This window comes from Ictalurus punctatus, chromosome 26 (assembly GCF_001660625.3).
Source record: "Ictalurus punctatus breed USDA103 chromosome 26, Coco_2.0, whole genome shotgun sequence".
NCBI lineage: Eukaryota > Metazoa > Chordata > Actinopteri > Siluriformes > Ictaluridae > Ictalurus > Ictalurus punctatus.
Window position 1 is genome coordinate 2166446 of NC_030441.2, and position 22396 is coordinate 2188841.

Here is a 22396-nt window from a genome sequence, read left to right on the forward strand (position 1 = left end):
GAGAGAAAGATGAAGAGACAGATGCACAAACTATAGAGAGAGAAGGGAAGAGAGTGGTAGAAAGAAAGAAGAAAGACAATGAGAGAGAGAGAGAAAGCAACAGAGAGACAGATGGAGAAAGAGAGAGACAGAGACAGATGGAGAGAGAGAGAGAGAGAGAGAGAGAGAGAGAGAGAGAGAGAGAGAGAGAGAGAGAGGTTGAGGAAGGAGGGACAGTAATTAAGCTTCATTCTAAAGAAGATGAGACATCAGCACTCGGGGAGAGGGAGACAGAGTCATGCTGTTACTTTGTGGTTAATTGACCATATCCTACTATCTCTCTCTCTCTCTCTCTCTCTCTCTCTCTCTCACACACACACACACTTGCTGTCGTTGCTCTGGTTCAGGGAAGCCATTTCCCCAATGTGTTGATTTACAGAAAATACAAAGAGATAGTTAAACTCTAATGGCGTGTTTATGGCCAATTGGTTACATCAGGGAGTTTAATATGTGTGTGTGTGTGTGTGTGTGTGTGTGTGTGTGTAAGAATGGTAGTGTTTGTGTGCACTATGAAGAACGCTGGAATTACACAGTGATGCGTTTCCATAGAAACAACCCCAATAAGTGAATAAAGTGAATATGAAAGGAATGAAACAAAGAGGAGAATAAACGAGTGCGGTGTGATGAAGCGGAGTCGGTGCTACCGTCCCGTACGTGTCGATGTTTGATTAATGAAAACGTTATCACGGTTAGCGTGAGAGGAATGAAACACTTTGGGATGTGCTGTGGATTATTTTCCTGCAAGTTGTAAGAGGTTTTTAGACCTTTACCTCTCGGGTGTCGGCTGCGAGGGAGGCTTTATCTTGTTGACTTTGGCGTAGAGTCCTTCCCGTGGGTCCTCACTACTCGGGGGCATGTTGTAGGCGGGGCCTGTGGGTGGGACGTAATGAGGAGCGGGCATGCGGTTTGGATAGGAGGCGTGGCTAGGAGGGGGCGGGTCTCTGAAGTTATTGATGCGAGCGTAGTTCGGGTCGAAGTCGTCGTCTTCCACGTCGGGCAGGTGTCTGCGGGACGGAGCCGGCGCGTCCGCTTCCGTGCTGCGAAACATAAAGGTAGACGTCGATCCTTTAACTGGGTACCGAAATGGAATTTTCCTGATAACAGGATTGTTTTTCAACTTACGACATTTCTGGCTCGCTCTTATTGAACTCCTCTTCACTCAGCGATCCCAACTTTCCTTTCGATTTGTTCTTTTTGCCAAATCTAGAAAGAGAAAAAGAAGAAAGAAAAAAAAAGTAAAGAGCGATGATTAGACCTGGGCGACGTTCTGGAACGTTCCCCGACCCCAAGACTAAACAGAAATCAAACCTTTCCCTGCGAGATTCCCGACATTTTCCCCGTGGAATTCTGGTTATAATCCCCAGATCCGGTCTGGATTTCAGAGCGTTTCCTTTTATTATTATTATTATTATTATTATTATTATTAAACGGTTTGACGAGCAGCTGTCGTAGCGACTGTCACGCCATCCTCGTCCGACCTGCGATCAGGTAGCGTCCTCGTTCTGATGCGGCGGAAAGGAAAGGCGTGCGCGTCACGGGACGACGGTCGGAACGAGAGGAGGAAAAGACAGAAAGAGGAAGGTGGGCGTTTACGGGTCGGACACGGGAGCGAGCGACGACGTGAATAAAAGTCGTGAACGGGTTTCCGGTTCACCGGCTGGAGCGACGTGCAAAGATTTCACAGCGTCGGCATGGCTCTCTCGTTTCACGCTCTGAAGCGGAAGCCTCCGCACATCATTACCATATCAAAATCAAAACGGAGAGGAGGTCGTTTCTGAGAAATGTGATGGTCAATAACCGAGGAAATGATGCTTCAAGGTCCATTTTAACTAGAAGGGTCTATTAATAATAAGGCTGGACATCCAATTTGTCAGGATCTAAAGCAGCTACAGAATCGACTAGCGCGCTAGCTCGGTCTCGCTCTTGAACGCTCGGAACGGCGATGCACTCCGTTTTCTGGTCTTCCGAAATAAACGGCGTCCCTCTGAACGTCCTGCTAGTCTGCAGCATTACTCGCCGTTTTCTTTGCTTGACAAATCTGCTTCCAAACGTTTAATTCTTTACAATCATTTCTCTAAGTCTCTCTTACGTTGCAATCTGGAACGTCGATAAAGACCGATATTAAAGATACAAATGAACCGCACAAATCGAGAGGAAACAAAGACACAAAAAGAAACGATCGGATTGAAAATCAGCTGAATAACTTTATATGGCTTTCAACGTTGCGCTTCAACAAGATGAGAGACGTTCTGGTTGTTAAAAATTCGAATATCCCCCAAATATATATTTTTTTAAATCATATTTTCAGCCGAAATTCCTGAAGACACCAGGATACGTCATGAAGAATCTCAAGCTTTTTCACGATTTTTTTTTTAATCAAGGTGTTTACTGCACCATGATGATCCTCAAACCTTTTGGGAGAATGTTCTGTGGACTGATGAGTGGAAAGTGGAACTGTTTGGAAGACAGGAGTCCCGTCACACCTGGCGTAAACCAAACACGGTATTCCAGGAAAAAGATCGTCATACCGACAGTCGAGCATGGTGGAGGCGGTGTGATGGTGTGGGGATGCGCTACCGCTTCAGGGCCTGGGAAACTTGTAATAATTCAGGGGAAGCCTGAATTTTGCTCACTGCCAGAAAATCCTACAGGAGAACGTCCGGTCTTCAGTCTGTAAGTTGAAACTCAAGTGCGCCTGGATTATACAGCAAGACTCTGATCCAAAGCGTAGGAGTAAGTCCTAGTCCTAGAGATAAGTAAAAGTGTGAAGACTGAGCTCCAGAAATCAGAAGCGTTTTGTTGGTGTTTTTTCTGCTTAAGGGGGCAATTAGTTTTTTCACACGGCTGACGGGTGTTAACTTTTTTTTGCTTCAATTAAAAGAAAAAAAAAAAAAGAAAAAAAAAAACCTCAGCTTCCCCTTGTTTCATGTTGTATTTTGTTTGAAGATGTGAATCTATTTAGTACGGGATACACACTCTAGAGGAGCCGCACTTGCTGAACAGCGTTATATGCGGTTAGACTTTGCAGTAGAAACTTCATTTAGAAACAAAAGGGATAAGAAATGAGGTTCAGAGCTAGCCGTATGCGGTTGTTAACGTTGTCGTCGTTATTATTATTATTATTATTATCATTATCATCATCATCAGGTGGCGTGGAGCTCGGTTCACTTCATTCCCATGTTCGAACATCAGAGCAGACAGAAAGCTCATTAGCATTGCTAGCATTATTGGGTCGAGGTATGTGGCCCTGGGAAATATGCCATGCTAATCCAACTGAGCTAATGGGCTACAATGGGGTTATTAATAAGGGTTAGCTGGTGCTGTAAGAGATATTTTGGAGATCACAGGATTCCTGTTTGCATAAAAACACCGCCATCTGTCCGACCCGACGTCGCTCTTCATGAAGTAAAATCCGGTTTTAATTAACGTCTACGAACTAGTTGTGATTTTCCCATTTCAGTGATCTTATCGGTGGGAGTTGTATTGCCAAAACCAACACCCATCCCTCACCCCCCCCACCCGGCAGACACCTCCGGAGGAAGCGGAGACGCTGACGCCAGGCTGATCGTTATGTGTGCATATATTAAAGTCTTCCTCTGCCGTGTTGGGTTTAAAACTGGATCTGTTTAATTAGGTGGAGCTGTCGCAGAGCACAAAGCCCCGCTCGCTCCGTCTTCAACACGCGTCGAGAGAGAAACATTACCACCATGCGGTGATCCCTCGTCACGGGGAAAAGAACGCCGCGCCGATCCGAACGCGGCTTTCGGGACAGACGAGTCGGATCCGCGGAGGCCCCGCCTCTCAAACGACGGGACCGGATCTGCCGCGAACGTCTTGGTACCGGACCCCACAGCGCACCTCCAGCAGTCCTGAGGAGTCCATGGCTCGATCGCTTGGGTTATTTTTTTATAATAACCTCGTCGTTCTGCGCTTAAGTTTACAGATGGAACACACAGAATAACGAGAGGACGACTCTGTACAGGATAACAGTCGCCATCGTTATCAACCCTAATGTCCGCAGCGCCGAGGAAAAAAATCAAATCTAATTAAAGCATTCTGGATCTGGCATACACACCCACACACACCCTTATCCAAGTTTATCCACTCACAAAGTCATACACACCAAAGCGGGATAAAGCCTATAGCACGGAGAGCGTTCTCAAAGCGCTTTTTTGTGATGAGCCCCATCTAAAGGAAAAGAACTCTAAAGTAAGAGCAAAAGCACGACGTTCCCCAGGCATGAGACTGCAACAAATAAATAAATAAACAAAACAAACAAAAATTTAAACATAAGTAGCTTAGGAAGAAATCATAAGCGCTACCGCGGAGAGAACGGCTAATCTCGCTGCAGAAAAACCTTATCTTTATTTATTTATTTATTTATATTAAGAGTGCGGCGTATTTTTCGACTGAGACCTCCGAGGACTTAAACGCTGTCTGGGACTGAACTTCTTAAGGCTGGCGAGGGAGACAAATCGGGGGGAGAAAAGCAGATACTTAGTCGGACACAATGAGGAGTGCGAGTGGAACGAGCGAGCGGAGGGCTGGGGATTAAACACGAAAATAATAATTAGGCTTGAAAGTGCAGCGCGGTGGATAATCCCGCTAAATCCAGGCCTTTAGAGACAGGTGAAGAAATCGGATACGTTTGTGCCGTTTTGTTTTTTTTCTTCTTCCACCCCCAGTTCTAAAGAAACAGACAGCGGGAATATTATTTTATCACGTTCATGCTGGGTTTAAGACGTTCGACTGAGCGCGGGAGTGGAAATGACGTCACCGGAAACCCGGACGCCTCCGTGCTCCTTTTCCGTTAGCGACAAGCTAGCCAGCTAACCTGCGACGAGCGACGTATATTCACCTGCGTACGCTAAAACGTGCTACTGTGTTTACTTTTCGATTTGACGTCACTGGGGTTGAGGGGTGTCCGTAAAGTTTCCCCGGCTGAGGGGGGCGTTTACGTTGGTCTTTTGTAGTCCGACCTTTAAAAGTCGCATGCGGAGTAGGGGCGATCTAGAACCCTGGAGGGAACCCTTCTGGGGGAAACTTCAAAAAAATATTCCACGTAGATGGTTTCTACTTCCCAAAAGGCTCCAAGATCTGGACGGAGACACCGTAATACAACTCGTTTAGGAATTTTGTGCGATGCGTGGCAGCGTCGGGGTTTGAGGGAAGGCTTCCGTGGTCAGTAATAGTCCATGTTCAAGTCGTTTGTCTACAGTGGAACCGGGAGTGCGTGTATATACAGGGTTTTATGGAAACCACGAGGTGTCTGGTGGGGAAAAAAACCGCCAGTCGTGTGTTTTAATGAAGATAGACACTAGGAAAGTTTACATTCATACTTTCTTTCTTCCTATTCTAGGGAAAAAAAAAAACCCCCAGGTTCCTCAGGAGTTCTACAGACGGTCACAGGGTTAAGACTTCCTTCAAATGGACAAACCCGAGGACCCATTCTCTCCAGCCTGGCATGCCATTTTGGAAGACATGAATTCAATCCTGACATTCACTGCTAAATGAATCAATTCAAATGTAAATAAATAAATAAATAAATAAATAAATAAATAAATCATTAGCAGACGCGTGTGTCCGTCATGGTCATGAGCTTCGACTACAATGCTGGAGACCTGTTAGAAAGCCTGACTGGCGTATCAATCCCAGATGCTCTGCGCCGTCATCTCCAATAAAGTGCGCGTTAATCGGAATTCGCCGGTGGCGCGGACGCCGCGACGGAGTCGGATACGCACGTCAATCATCCGTACGCATGTGGGCAGCTTTCACGACAATCTATTTCACCGACTGTAGCACTATATATACACATAATATAACTGTCTCTGAAAGCGAGGAGGAGCTGATCATTTGGAGATTGTGACTGCGAGAGACCCGGCGTAAACAAATCAGTAAAATAAATAAATCGGAGTCGGCGCCTTAGGTCGATATTTGCGGCGGGAAAGTTGAGTGTATTCAGAGTCCGGTGACGCACCTGCACTTTCGGTTCGTTCTCCAGTTGTAAAGTTCGCGCGTCTTTTCTTTTTTTCTTGGCGGAAAAACTTGTTTGTTTGTTTGTTTGCTGTCGAATATAATGCGCTGTAACATGACAGTAAGAAAGAATTGAAAATAAAATAAAGCGAGATTTCAACAGTCACACGCTGATAGACGAACGAGAGGACGGAAAGCACTGAAGTGAACGCTGACTTGTAGTCTCGTCTAATTTAACGACGTGGCCTCCGCCCGCGCTAGAAATAAAACAGCACTTGATCCAGCACATATTATTATTATTATTATTATTTTTGGTGATATTAAATCACAACGTGTGAGAGATCTCTGCTTTCTTATTGTGCTTTTAATTTACTGCTTTGATTTGAGGAATTAATAATATATCATGGCGTAGTTGTTTTGCTTTGTTTTTGAATCCATTAAAATGAAGATGGCTTCCACTCCAGGGTTCTTCTGGACTAAAGGGACAACACTGTGCATTCTTTAATACGGTCATATTTATGAATTTTTTTATGTAGGGAAATAAATGACAAACACTTCGCTGAAGCTAGCAAATAAAAACCAAACGAACACAACCTCTGAATAAACGAGTAGGACTCTGGGATGCGAAACTGAATGCTAATATTGAATTCTACAGGATGTGTGTTTGATGCCGTCATAGTTGGCACCTGCGCTCGTCAATAACCGTCCGTTTCTAGAAAGTTATCGATCCGTTTTTTAAATTTTTTTAAACGGTTTAAAAAGTGGTTTCATTTGGAGTTTGTATTCACTTGGACTTGTGGCTCAGATCTAAGCTGCTAAACGTCTACTGTCTGTTGTTGTTGTTTTCCCTGTCTTTAAAGGGTTATGTCTAGTTAAAAAAAAAAAAAAAAAAGAAACTTTGTTCTGAAGCCCAAAGCAGAAAATACTTGGATTTCCTGTAAGAGTTGAACATTAGCCATATGACACGAGTTAAAAAATGGTTTTCATTAACCAAATGGTGCTGGGATTACAGCCAAGGCCTGAACCACTTACAAATTAATATTAATAATGTACTACACACACACACACACGCCCTCGGGCTCTCAAGCGCGTTAAAGTGAAGTCGCTAATAAAGTAAATATTTTTATTTCATATGGTATTTAGATAATATTTACAACATAGTGACGACAATAAAACGTGTATATTTTACTACAGATTAGCCTTACAGCGCACACACACACACACACACACACGCCTAGAAATAATCGCATGATCCATATGTGGATAATAAACGTACGGTCTATAAACCTTTGACACGTTTTTCACATGTAGGGCCTGTTTTTAATTTTGACACCCGACTCATTTCTAGCGTTGTGCGGCGTGTGATTTTGACTCGGTTCGTTTATTTTCGTGATTCGTTTATGTTCGAATGTGATTTCGTCACGATTTGTTTCTTCGAACGCGTGATTCTGTCACGAGATTTCATTTCCTGTATTTATTTACATGATTCGTTTGTTTCCACGTGAAACCTTTTTTTTCCCGTTAAAGACGATTCATTTTCATGATTCGTTTATGTTCATTTGATTCTTTTTTTTTTTTTTAAACAAACGATTCATTTCCCCTGTTATTTATTAACGTATATGATTTCTTTTCACGTGACCAGTTTCATTTCATTTAAACAGGATTTATATTCGGGATTCATCTATTCGAACATGATGTTCTTAATGACTCATTTAGTTCCACATGATTCATTTGCAATGTCCATACAGGGTTTTGTTTATTTTATTTAATCTTCACATAAATATTATGTCATTTTTGACATAGCGGTTTTCTTTTTACTCGATTCATTTACTTTCACGTGTTTTTTCATCTACGTTCAAGTGACGCATGTAGTTCCACAGGATTTTGGAGATAATTAAACTTGACCACGTGATGCATTTCATTTGGCGTCGTGATTTCCCCATGATGGCCTATTCTTACCGTGATGTCGCATGAGATCAGGGCACGAAGTCTGCGTCTGTTCTCCACGCGGTATAATCGCGCGTCAGTCGCAGAACCACACGTCAAACGCGTGCAGCCTGGTCACGTGCGCAGTGTGTGCGTGTGATTTCTGTAAGGCTGACGAAGGAAAAGAACAGGTAGGTGGAAAAGCGATGATTGCTCTTTTACAGCTTGTGATCGAGGCTGAGCGTGTTTCAGGAGAGAAGCAGGAGAAGGCTGCTGTGGAAGAAAATAAATCAGAAGCGCTCTGATCCTGAAACACTCTCATTTTCGTATTTTTAAAATGACGGTCTCGATTTGCTCGTTAGGTCTTTTGTCACGCCGCGTCATTCGAGCTTCGGGTACAATTTTGAATCGGCAAAGCAGCCCGGAACCACGACACTACCGCCACCATGCTTCACAGCGTACATGAGGTTTGAGAAACCGAATTAATGCACTATTCTCCGTCGGGGTCTTCTGTTGGTACTCTCAGGTTCTTTGAAACATTGTGCATGTTGTACTTTTGTTGGGATCTTCGCAGAAGTAGTTATTAGCTGTTCGTATTATTAAAAATCTACACACACACACACATATATACGTATACACACGCACACACATATACGCATGTGTTTGCATTATTATTTTTTTTAAATCTGACTTGAATGGAAAACGCAAAAAAAAAAAAAAACAGATTTAATTTTAATTTTTTTTGAAGAATAACAATTTTTCGACATTCAATTTTTTTTTTTTATTACTCCGAAATGATTCTTTATTCCATAGCAAAATCTGTTCTGAGAGAAATTTAGTTACTTGAGGAAAAGTTTCTATAAGGGGGTCGTTTTTCACTGATGTAATAGTACGTAACACACAGCGACTTTATACAATTCTTATCATTATTTATTTTTTTGTTTTCTTACCTAGCAGTGCTGAGATTTTAAACGCAGAACATGCGAGATCCTTGTTAATATAACGGACATGTAAGTATAGCCTTGCTTAAAATAAACCTGCCACGTGTTAAATCTGAGAGGAGCAGCGCTGGGACAAGATGTAGTTATATATATATATATAAAAAAAAAAAAAAAGAATAAAAAATCTGCAATTTTAAAGTCCACTTTCCTATGATGCAATACACGAAGACACAGTGCAACTATCCGAAGCTCATTAAACCCGCCAAAGTTTACTGCGACGGTTTAGGGTAATAATTTTTATTTTAGTTTTTATTTTAAATAACATGAATGGCAAGCGCTGTTTCTTTTAAAGCCTTTCCAAAGTGCGTCACATTCAGCAAGGCTGGAACGTAAAGCTCAGATGAAGCCGTCCCCGACAAACAAACACTGAAGACAGAGACCGCCATGACCAATTAGGTGAGCCCGGGCTCATAAATATTTATGATCGCGCATATCTTCAATCCGAAAAATCTGAATAGGCGCTTTTTCTTTTTTTTTTTTAAACTTCAAAAAAAACCCACAGCGCTTGATTGACGGAACACGTCCACGCGCACGGATGAGGAAATCATAACAGTATTGAGGGGGGAAATTGGAGAAATACGCTTTAATAATCGGCTTCGGCGTGATAGCATTTTATAATTTCATGCTCAAATGGGAAAAAAAATCCCGAGGAGATATGAAGCGAGCGCCTGTAAACATATGCAAAACGGACAGTATTTACATGCAAAACACCAAAATGTGCTGTTTCTACCGCGCCGCTTCTCATTTTAAAGGACAAAATGTGTATGGACACTTCTCTTTTTCTTGCTATAGCATGCGTTCTAACTGCATTTGTGCACTTTATAAGCGTAAAAAACACCTCCGGTGTCCGCTCTTTACCGACAAAATCACACATCCGTGAGCGTGGGGTCTTAATATGTGATTGTGTGTGGGTCAGACACACAGGAACTGTGCATTTCAGCACGCTGTGTGTGAAACTGGTGAGATACTGAACAATATTAGATCATGGGGAAATAATGAATGAGAAAATCACAAGAGACACCTCATTCACCTTCAGATCGTATCTGCATAATTACTCCGGTGTGACGAGAGGAAATATAACGGCAGGTTCGGTGCTGAACGGGTTGGGGATATATAATCGCTCACACACGGCTGCTGCTAATCTGGCAGTTATTAGTGTTTTTATGAGCTGCCGAAGCACTGAATTACTGACGAGTCCCACTGTTCATGTCTCTCTGCGGAGAGGTAACAGCGCTAACGAGAAAATCCTACCGAGCGGGGAGAAAAACACCGGTTTAACATAAAAACCTCGGAATATCTCATAATAATAGGCAACCTAATAATAATAATATGCAAATATGTAAAGTTACAGCAAAATAATACGAGACTGCTGTAAAGTATTGGCGAATGAAATAATACACAACTGCTGAAAAGTAACGGCAAAATAATATGCGACTGCTGTAAAGTTACGGTGAAATAATACACGACTGCTGTAAAGTTACGGCAAAATAATACGCGACTGCTGTAAAGTAATGGCAAAATAATACGCGACTGCTGTAAAGTTACGGCAGAATATTACACGACTGCTGTAAAGTTACGGCGAATGAAATAATAGGCGACTGTTGTAATGTTACGGCAGAATAATACGCGACTGCTGTAAAGTTACGGCGAAATAATACGCGACTGTTGTAAATTTACGGCGAAATAATACGCGACTGCTGTAAAGTTACGGCGAAATAATACGCGACTGCTGTAAAGTTACGGCAAAATAATACGCGACTGCTGTAAAGTTACGGCAAAATAATATGTGACTGCTGTAAAGTTACGGCAGAATATTACACGACTGCTGTAAAGTTACGGCGAATGAAATAATAGGCGACTGTTGTAATGTTACGGCAGAATAATACGCGACTGCTGTAAAGTTACAGCGAAATAATACGCGACTGCTGTAAAGTTACGGCAAAATAATACGCGACTGCTGTAAAGTTACGGCAGAATAATACGCGACTGCTGTAAAGTTACGGCGAAATAATACGCGACTGCTGTAAAGTTACGGCGAAATAATACGCGACTGTTGTAAAGTTACGGCGAATGAAATAATAGGCGACTGTTGTAATGTTACGGCGAAATAATACGCGACTGCTGTAAAGTTACGGCGAAATAATACGCGACTGCTGTAAAGTTACGGCGAAATAATACGCGACTGCTGTAAAGTTACGGCAAACGAAATGACGTGCAACTGCTGTAAAGTAACGGCAAAATATGACTTGTGGTCTAATAACACACTGTCTAACCTAGCAACACTGAAATTGCTAGTAACTTACTGTAAAGTTTACAATAAGTGTAAGTTTACAGTGCACTGCCAGACAGTCAGAAAGTTCACAGAAATAATGAAATAACGCTAGCTCACAGTAAGAAGCTAAATGAAGTAAATTAAAGCATCACCATTTCAGCACATCAGAGATTACTGTCAAAGTCTGCATCCTGCATGTAAACAAGCTTTCTAATCTAATTCCACGATGCGATGCCTGAGTAGGAGCGGAACGGCTGCGCTAACAGGCTTGGGGTCAAGTCGGAATTGGTTTTCCTCCAAACTGTGATGTCGAAAGCAGTCGAGATGGATGGATGGATGGATTTGTTGGGGGTTTTTTTTGTATCTTGAGATGTGTTCAGTGTGTAGATGTGTTTCCCAATCCTGCCTCGAGTTTAAACCTGCTTGAACTCCGATATTACTCCATTAACCTTTTGGAACATATCTTCACATCCGGGCCGCCGTGATTGGCGCTGCTTGATAATCGAGATGGAATCAAAGTGCTACAAGCTCTAGAGGCACTTCAGTCGGGTTCGAGCGCAGTCTGAGAAGCTCGTTAAGCCTCCGCGACTGTCTAGCGTAACTAATTAAGCATATCTATAAAACAAGAACGCCGATATGACCTCGTAAGCCGTCTATAAGCAGCATTTTTCGCCTTGGATAAGCGGGATATGCTGTTTGCACCAACCGTGCGTTCTACTCGCGTTCGCAAAGATAATAAAACGCCACTTTTTTTGTTTACTTTTAAAAGCAGCCTCTAATTTTCACAACAGACCAAACAGCGAATTTTCTTCAAGGTCCTACTTCAGCAGCCCGTAAACAAATCCTTGCACATTTAAAGAGGAAGAAGCTAAACGATCACTTCCAGTGTGTTGTGCTACATCATTACCCAACGTCTGTCACAGGGCCAGGGATTATTCTCATATGCTTTCCATTTAAAGTCTTCTGTCTTCTGAAGAAAACCACGACGACGACGCAACATCCTGATTGCGATTGAGACTGCGAGTATGATTACGGCGTAGCATTGTGCTCGATTACGCTCCGTTTCACGTTCCGTAACAAGACGCCGAGTAGAAAAGCCAGCTCGGGAAGCAAGTCAGTGTGTTGGAGTTGGAAATGAAACAACTGGCTGGAGTTATTGAACGTTCTTGGCAGGTTCTTCAGAAAAGGAAAAGGAACAGCAAGCGACGCTCTTCATTCCAACAGAAATAAACGCGTCTGGCTATGATCTCATGGGGGAGATCCGTCCTCTCCGTAACGCGCTAGTCATTTCTTGACTGATGAGTGAAAATGGCTTCCAAAAGACCGATGTTCAAATTACAGGATGGTCAAGATAAACCAGCCAATCAAAACGAAAGCTCAGAGTCGCTAGTCCTGTGGACGCCACACATCTTTGCACGCCTTTAATTACTGCAGTTCAGTAATTACCGCCGGGCCTCGGTGTGCAGCTGCGCCAGGGGGCTCTCACTAATCTTACTCGAGCGCTGTTCCACATCGCTTCTGCCCTGAGGTCAACAGCAAGGCTATTTCTTTCCGGATTTTGACTTAAAAACGATGTTAAATCGGTGCTTGCTTTAAAGCGGAATTCGTTTGTAATTGATTTCAAATTTTCTGGAAAGCTCGGTGGTAAGGCGGAAGAGAGAACATAATTAAAAAGCACCGAACCGTGCAGGGGAAAGGAGACATCAACTACTGTGGCTCACGTGGTTATGTGAACCGTTGATCGTGTGGAGGTTTGGGAAAACCCTTTGGATGGCGCTGCGGCGGAGTTCTGGGGAAAAAAAAAAAAAACAACCCCAGCCAAACAAAAGATGAAAAAAAAAAAAAAAAAACAGGTTTGAACAAAGTTTTGCGAACACCTGACCATCAAACCCCGTATGTAGTTCTTCCTCAAACTGCTGCCACAAAAAGTAAGAACACCACAATCGTATGGAACGTCCAGGTACGCTTTAGTATTAGTTTCCCTTCAGTGGAACCAAGAGGCCCAAGCCTGTTCCCGAGTGGCACAAAGCCAGCTCCATGAAGACGTGCTGTGTGAAGGTCGGAAGGTAGAAGAACTCGTGTCCTGCACAGAGCCCTGACCTCGACCCCACTGAACACCTACGGGGTGAACTGGAGTCTCCCCGACATCGCAACATCAGCGCCTGACCCCGACCTGACTGACGCTCTGGAGGCTCGTGTTGTGGACGAACACAAATCCCCCACAGCCACGCCCCAAACTCTAGCGGAAAGCCTTCACAGACGAGCGGAGCTTATTTCATTCCATGGCGCGTCATGTTTCTGTCTCTGCATCCAGACAGGGTTTCCTTCACCCCCAAGGATCTCAGCTCACGTTAAAATCAACGAAAGACGTTCTTTTCCAAATGTCGACCCAAATGTCCCACGAACATCTTAACGAACGCTACCCGCACAGGATTCTACACCCAGCTCCAGATGTTCCCATCATTTGCTTGGAAATGTGTTGAAACATGGATAACAAGCTTAACAGAATCGGAACAGATTGCAATCCACGGGAGGAAACATGAGCCTGGTGAAACAGTTTCTACAAACGGATCTGTGTGTAGAGGAAACGTTTAAAAGCTTTATGATGCACGATGAGAAGCTGAGGTTTTTTCCCCTACCTCAGGAGTCCAAAACCCTTCTTCTTCGTCTTCTTGTCCGGCTCATCGGCGTCGTCTTTCTTCTTCGCCTTGGTCTTCTTCTCCTCCTTCTTCTTTTTGGTCTTCTTCTTTTTCTCTTTGCCTCCGTCCTCCAGTTCTTGGCGTGAGGACCCGCTGACGGGCGTGTCCCTGCCCGAGGTGTCCTCGGAGTAATCTAAACACATATAAAAGGCGTATTAAAGGGCCGGATTTACGCTGCATGATTTTGCTTCTGTGGACAAAAATCGTAAAGAACATGGTAAAAATTGGTCGTGATAATAATAATAATAATAAATAAATAAATAAATAATACGACGTGCAGCCTGGTCAGTATATACACACACACATACACATATACACACATATATATATATATATACACATATATACACCCAAAAGTGTCAGAGCTGTTCTTGAAGGTTTGCAGTCTCAAATCATGCGGAAGCTTCAAACTCACGTCTGAGAAACGGCTAGAATTGTTACCTTGGTACGCACTTATGCGATAACGATAACCATAGGTCTGGCACACCTTGGAACGTTCTTGTCTAAATCCGCGGTGGTTAATATTCCACACGCAGAGACGTTTCATTAATGGGAAATTACTGCACCCATTTTATAAACGCTAGCGTAAACAAAACCATTTGCTTGTGTTTTGCGTTCTCGGTAGGATTTATGATACGACTCATTTGACGAATGATTTTTTTTGAGCTGATTTTTTGCTGATCTGGTAATTCATTAGCTAATGAAGCCGTTCATCATGGAAAAAAAACAAACAAACAAAAAAACTGTTTTATTTGTAAATGCAGAACCACGCTGGATATTACCAAACCTCAGGTCATTAAATCACTCGTTTTCAATAAATAAAGGCTGAGGTCAGTGCTATAATCAATCCGTCCATTCCACCTCGTCACAGATCTACTACGTATGGGATTTTATTAGCGTGTGGCCTTGCGTGCTGGACGTTACAGCTAGTATGTCTGGTAGCACGCTAGGGTGGCCTGCACAGCTGAACTGAACCTTCATTGGGATCTACACGAACTAAACATCAATAGTGAAGGAGGTTAAAGCAACGGGGGTGAATAATTTATGCAAATCACGACGCTTACATTTCTTATTAGTAAATAATTTTGCTAACTACGTTGCTTGTTCCTCTGCTTGAGTATTATTGGATGTTTTGTGCCGATTCATTACAAAGATTCCGAATTAGGGCATCAGTCAGATGTCACGCTAGCACCACCATGCTTCACTGTGAATTTCAGCTTGTAACACTATAACAAATGGAACTGTTTAAAGGGGTGGGGGCCAATACTTATCCAGAGCAGTGTTAATAAAAAAAAAAAGAAAGAAATAATCCAGTCTCTTTGACTAATCCACGGATGTCATCGGTGCATTTGTGGTGTTCTTACCGTCCTCAGGCTCCGAGGGTCCGTCATAGGACTTGTCGATGGCCTGCCGGAAGCTCATGTTGCAACCGCGGCCGCGTACCATGGGACCGGCGGGCCGGTGGAAGGGAACGCTGTTCTTACTGGCTTCCTCCATGGCTGTCTGCAAACTCTCCAGTGAGCTGGACTTTTGTAGTCCCAACGTCGGTCCCAGAGACGTCACGGGGGCTGAGACCATGAGAAATAAGGAAACGAGGGATGATGCATCGAAAGGGTTATGGAGTAATGCTGATACAACACTGTGTCTGAGATCTTACACACTTTTATTTTGTCATGGAAGCACTTCTGCACTGGAGGTTTGATACACCACACAATATTCAGAATACACAAATGCCTTGGATGAGTTAATGATAACGAGTCTTTATTGATCACGTATACATTACGGCAGAGTCAAATTCTTTTCTTCAAAAAAGTTGGGGCCAGAGTGCAGGGTCAGCCATGATACAGCGCCCCCTGGAGCAGAGATGGTTAAGGGCCTTGCACGAGGGCCCAACAACGGCAGCTTGGCAGTGCTGGCAGCTTGCCCAGAGCCTTAACCGCCAAGCGCCAACTGAATAAGCGTTTATGCCGTCAGGCACGTTCAACCACGTCTAGTCGACAAATGTACGGCGTAGCTGCAGCTCACGTTTGGCTTTCGGTTTCGGCCAGGAAAATTTTCATTTTGGTGCATCGCTAATGCATTTAGCTCATTTGTGAATTTGGATGGGACTTGAGGAAGGTTTGAGAATGCACGAGTCAGCAAAATCTCAGGTAATTACAGTACTTCAGCTGCAGTCTAATATAATTAAGTAGCTTTCAGGCACTAAAGCTTAACTGCTTGTCCGCACACGCATTACAGAGTGCTTTTGAACGGGGCCACATAAAATTTTATACATTCTGGTGAGAACTCGTCCATTTGTTTGAGACAATTTAAAAAAAAAATTACATTTACAGATTATAATGACCCGGATCTTTCATTAAAACCTATACAACAACAATAATGTAAACGAGCGAATTAATGAAAAAAAAACCAACAGGTACATCGGGAGACCTACGTTACTGGGAAAACGTCCGAGTGGATATTTTCAGAATAGGATGTCGACGAATAAATAAGCAGTGCTGTCGTGTCAATCCTACAGGACAGTGGCTGGTACGGTATTGTTTAAAAACACAGTCAAAAACAAAACCAGACACCGTTTTCTTACCTTTCGCAAATTAGATCAAAGCAAAATCCGGCATCGTGTCTACAAACGGGCTAATACGGAGCGGAAATACGCACGTAATTTAGTTAGAACAAAAAACGAGCTGAGAGATCAGACAGGTCGATTCAGGGGCGCACACGGATTCCCACTGAAACGGGCTGCAGTGCTGCAGAAACGACAAACAGACGGCCCCCTAAGGCGCACACGCAAAAGCCAATAGGAATCGGCCCAACATGGCGGATTTTCACTTGAACCAACAACAAAGGAAAGCACGAAGCCAAAAAAGAGAGCGAGAGCGAGAGAGAGACTGGGAAAATGATCACTTTGATATGATGCAGACTGTCAAACTCGTTGGAACTGCTAGTCTCTTGTTAGCTCACGGATATCTGTATACTGGCTTTTAATCGCAGAAGAGATAAACACGAGACAAAACGAGCGAGCAGCCAAACACACAAAGTCTCTAGGAGGATCAAGGTTTGCTGGGAGCTGACCATACCAGTCAAGCACGAAGAGGAAAGACAGGACGGCTGGAGGGAAAGAAGAAGAGATAACAAGGCCTAGAGAACAGAAAAGATAATGAGTGAAAGAGTGGAGAGCTTGGGAAAGACGGGCACTGAGTAATCCAGAGGAAAGAATGAATGATATGGTGAAGAAAGCAGAAAAGCCAGAGGGATAAGGCAAGGGAGATTCACAGGGTAAGGTTTCACAGTACACTAGCACAGAGCCAACAACATCAGAGCAAAAACACCATCCGACACTTCTCTCATGCTTACACAGGTAGCAGGATCTGGAAAACCAGGTACCTGGTTTTCGTCATCGCTGTAGGATCTGTCCTACCAAAATGTTTCATGGTTAGGTCGGCTGTGGCTGTTTGTTTATTAATAAATTAATTGACCTCTTTGTTTATATAGAAACAACCAAACGAAAGAAAGAAAAACAGCGGAAATGGAAGCAGCGGAGATCTTTAGAAGATATCATGGGCGGCTGCAAACAGACCGGGTGCGCGTGATTGGAGGAAATTTCTGTGGGAGTGTGTGGGATTGGCCAGATCTTTTGCGGGTGCGGGCGGAAGTGGTCAGAGGTGTCTGCGAGAGCTGAAGGGACGGGTTAGGATTTCCGTGGGAGTGGACGGGATCAGGTCGACTTTCTCATTGTCCGCAGAAAAGGTTGGGATTGGCCGAGAGTGACCGTCATCGACGCCGGACCTTTTCATGCCCCGCCCTCCAGCCGTCAAGAACACCTAACGAACCCTGGTTTGAATCTCCGTCCGGAGCTTCACGCACGGGGAAGTTCTTCGTGTTACATCGGACACCAGAAGAAAACGACCGTTCCTGGCTCCAGAAGCTGTTCAGATTCTCCAGACACGACCACTGCGACTAACTCGCTCGATTTCCCTCTCGTAAATCTCCTCCACACTGCATTCAGAATTCTGCGGTGCATCTGGCGGACACCCTCTCAAAAGGTTCTTCAACGCTTAATCTCTCATTCGAGACCTCAAAAAGCACCACGTCTATGTTCCCTGGAACAGAACTACACACCCGGTGACCGACTCAACCTCACGCCGCTCAGCATGTCCTTTTCACGCTCAAGGTGTTCTGAAAAGCTCGGTAGTGAAAACAAAATCCTCCTCCATCCAAGTCTGAATAGTCCCGTGTCTCCATTCTTTCTTTCTGATCACGACCTACTTTTTCCAAACAATATCCAAGACGCCAGATATGGCCTTGTATGCTTTCTGCTGTTTTTCTCTGCCTCTACTTTTCGTATCGATTGTTCTTCATTTTACTGTTGATGCACCTAATCGGCTCCACGTTTCGGCTTCAGATTATCGCCGTCGTCTTTTTTTTTTTTTTTTTTTTATTCAGTTACCAACTAGGCCGCTCCAGAACGTGCTAAAACCGGTAAGTATTCTAGGTCATGGATCCTTAGAAATTCTCAAAGAAGGTTTTTCTGCACGTACACACAGGGTTCTTACAGTAACCAAGAGGTCCTTGGGTGCGTACACCTTCCGCCTGTTTGTCTGGAGAAAACTTCACGTGCACACGTTTATCATTCGTTACTATACGGCATTATTATTATTTCCCCCTGGAACAGAAGGGAGTCCAATGACATCCGTGTAAACATAATGCACGAAATAATGCGCGTCCGAGTTCAGCTCCTTTAATACGGAGTCGGTTCACGGTGTCATTTTGGAGAAATAAGAGCGCAGACCACGGTAAAATGACAGGGTCCAGTCGGAGTCCGTTTATAGCGGGACGGAATGTGTACGCATGAAAGGAGAGAAACGCCACGGAGGAAACTCGGCAGCGTTGCGTTTACGGTATACACTCGTGTTGAAAGTACACGTTATACCCCGACTGTACGCCGCTCCGCATCACCACGACTGCCGTTTATGTTCCAAGTACAGAGTGGCGTGTATACGCCACGTAGCGTCCTGGTCCTTGACCGAAGAGATACACGCAGATAATCTCGCTAGCCTGTTCACACAGCGGTTTAGAAACAGGAATTCTTTACACCTCATCCACGACCAACAACCAATCGTGTTCGAGAACCAAACATCCGCGTTGGGAAAGAACTCGGTATTTACAGACAAACCGCACTGTATTCCGATTGGTTAGAAGATACCGATTGACTTTCTGATAGCGGATCCGGCCGGAAGCTTTACGTTACGTTGGCGTTTCGTTGAGTAGCGGCCCGTTCAAAGCTGGACGCCGCATGTACACGGCGTCATCGGCGATGTGATGTTTATCGAACGTTTAGGGAAGGGGTCTCCAGTGTCGGCACTTTGTAACGATCAGAGGTAAAGCTTTTAGTTTCGTGCTTCGTGGACATTTCACAATATTAAATGTAACTCTAAATGGATAAAAAAAAAAAAATTTTAAAAAGCACAATGTGTTGATTAAAATGTAGTCATTGGAGAATTGCTGTGGTATAACAGGAATAAAGCGCTAAAAACTTAAAGCACACCCCCAAGACTGCTACTACTACTACTACTACTCCTACTAATAATAATAATAATAATAAGCAGTCAGAACTGTTCCTTAATATGTTCTTGTGCCTACATACTTTTGTTTTTTTCCTCTTCCCTATTTTGAGTAATAATCGCTCGTTTTTTTTTTTTTTAAACGAATGAAAATAGTTCTTAATATTCAGACGTTTTAAACCCTACACTAAAGCAGATAAAGCTAAAGTGAGTAAATGAGAAATAAGACTTAAGCTCCTACAAGTTCGAAATGAGAAGCGTGGATAAGGGGATTTTCCCGAAGCTTCTCCGAAATGTAGCAAAGGTTTGTTTGGGTTTTTTTTTTTTTAAACTACTACTTTTTTTTTTTTTTTTAAACCTGAAGAAGAACCTTTGATATTTTAATTCATGTGAGAAATCTTTTTATTTCTAAGCCTTTAAGACATCTAAAAGGTGGCATCGAGAGGAGTAAACAACCTTACTGAGGAACAAATCTGTTACCACGTTTAAAAAAAAACAAACAAACAAAAAAAAAACATCTCAAGTTTTTCTCTTTTTTTTTTAAACGTCTGATTAAAGAAAGTGAGAGACGGTGAAGACGGGAAAGTGGTAAAGGTAGAGACAGAGGGAGGGAGAGAGGGAGAGGGTGATGGAGTGTCGCTGTAGCAGGATTGGCCGGCGCTCTGAGGTTTTAGCGAGATTAAACTCCATGGCTCTTAAAGCGCGTCCGCGTAATGAAATATGTCCGAGCGTATAGAAAAGCTTTCGCCATTAAAAGAAAAGGAGAAGAGCGAGGGAGGAAAAACGAGTGCGTCAGCAAAACCGTCTGCAGTCTGTCAATACTTATCAGCTTTCACATCTGTAAATCCCCCACTCTAATAAGAGTTCATGCATTACTCTGTGTGTGTGTGTGTGTGTGTGCGCATGTGTGTGTGTTAGCTGTGAGCAGTTGAGTTCTGCATGGTGATTGGTCGGAAGGTGTTGATGAATTTTCTAGAACAGCGGCTCTGACAGTAACGCAGGTTTATATGAATGCACTCGTTCAGATACATTATTGTTTCTATAGCAACTGTGTGTATGTGTGTGTTCTGGGATCATATCTATATATAGTAATTCTTATGCTTGCAATTTTGTGTGTGTGTGTGTGTGTGTGTGTGTGTGTGTGTGTGTGTGTGTACCAGGTTTCTGTGCTTGCCTGCCACCAATGTTGCCCTCATCCGCCACTGAAACACAAACGAACATCATACATTAGAATTCAATACACTCTTCTGTCCAACACACACACACACACACACACACAGAGACAAACAGCTCACAAAGTACGTCCAAACAACATGGATGTTTGTATTACGTCTCTCTCCCCTCCCCCCCCCCACACTCTCCCCCCCCTCTCTCTCCTCTCTGCTGTATCTCTCCCCTTAGACATTTCCACCTCTCTCTCTCTCTCTCTCTCTCTATCCATCTTTCCTGCTCGTATTCTCTGTCCACCTCTCTCCCTCTGTGTCTCTCCATTTCAGTCTTTCTCCCTCGCTCTCTATTCCTTTACCCTGTGTCTCTCTTTCTTTCCTTTTCTCTGTACATGTCTCATTCTCTCTCTCATTCTCTCAGTAAGTAGGCACATTTGTTTTGTAATTACACAGGGCTTTGGAAGCCAAGTTTTCTTTTGTACAGTTGAGAACATCTGTGTCTCACACACACACACACACACACACACACGACTGCCTTGAATTGATTCGATTCATATTCGCTCTCTAACAGATGCTTAATCTTACGATTTGAAGAAACGCAAAATCTAATGTCAAGTTGCAAAGTAAGTGGCTCGAAAACACACACACACACACACACACACACACACACACAGGAAAGGAAATCTGAGAGAATACATCTGTGTGAGATAATGTGACACCTACAGCAGTAGATGACAACCAGAGCTCAGTGTGTGTGTGTGTGTGTGTGTGTGTGTGTGTGTATCCAGCAGCTGCTGCCACAGGCACCGCACCATGGGACACAATAATAATACGGTTTCATTACGCCGCAATTTCTCTTAAATAATCCTTTTCATTTTTTATAAGCTCCGTCTCTCCTCCAGAGGAATAAGCCCCGAGTGTGTGTGTGTGTGTGTGTGTGTGTGTGTGGGTGTGTGTGGGTGTGTGTGGGTGTGTGTGGGTGTGTGCGCGCTCAGTCTTCTTGGGCATCCTGTTTATACTCCGTCCTCCTGGGGACTAAAAAAACGTTGCAGGGACAAAAATCCTGGTCCCCATAAGGGAAACACACCGAGAGCTGCAGAAGAGACTAATTAAGAGTCTCTCACTTATTTTAGCTTTAAGCCCAGGAGGAATTGTCTCTCTCTCTCTCTCTCTCTCTGTGTGTGTGTGTGTGTGTGTGTGTGTGTGTGTGTGTGTGTGTGTGTGAGAGAACAATAACCGAGAACCACATTATCTTAAAAATAGTGATGGCCAGCAAACCGGGATTGGGCGAATTCTGGATTCTGATTGGTCGCAACGTGTCGATTCATTCTCTGTAATAAACACTCAGTGTTGTGCTTTTAAAGGAATATAATAATAATAATAATAATAATAATAATCCCTGTTCTCACTTACGTTACAGCACTTCCCTCGCCATTCTCTTTCGTGACGTTAATACGAAAACAACAACAGTGAAATAAACGCAGCTTGTCATGTTACCTAGAACCCGCAAAACGTCACTGAACACTGACGCTGGAGACTCCTTCCAAAAAAAAAAAAAAAGCGTAATAAACGTCTAATTACAGAAAACGGGCGTCCACCTTACAAACCCCCACGTGTTCGCTGTTACTATAGAAACAGTAACGTATTATACGGTAGGAACTGAGCTGCTGTTTAGTGAAAAGGACTCTGCGTCTTCGGACCAATCAGAATCGAGAATTCAACAAACGTACTCCTAATAGAACCATCTCCTCGAGTTTTA

The 22396-nt window shown here is 43.5% G+C and overlaps 1 protein-coding gene across 3 annotated transcripts in view; it reads right to left on the reverse strand.

Moving 5' to 3' along the window:
• The window catches only part of pard3ba (par-3 family cell polarity regulator beta a), a 112259-nt gene that overhangs the window by 18808 nt on the left and 71055 nt on the right, over positions 1–22396 (reverse strand). For all 3 annotated transcript variants that reach the window (XM_017456907.3, XM_017456908.3, XM_017456906.3), the window contains 5 exons: positions 20629–20673; positions 15275–15478; positions 13851–14043; positions 1162–1242; positions 810–1076 (listed from right to left, as the gene is read on the reverse strand). In XM_017456907.3, coding sequence (XP_017312396.1) covers positions 810–1076; positions 1162–1242; positions 13851–14043; positions 15275–15478; positions 20629–20673 — 790 coding nt within the window. The remainder of the gene's footprint in view (positions 1–809; positions 1077–1161; positions 1243–13850; positions 14044–15274; positions 15479–20628; positions 20674–22396) is intronic.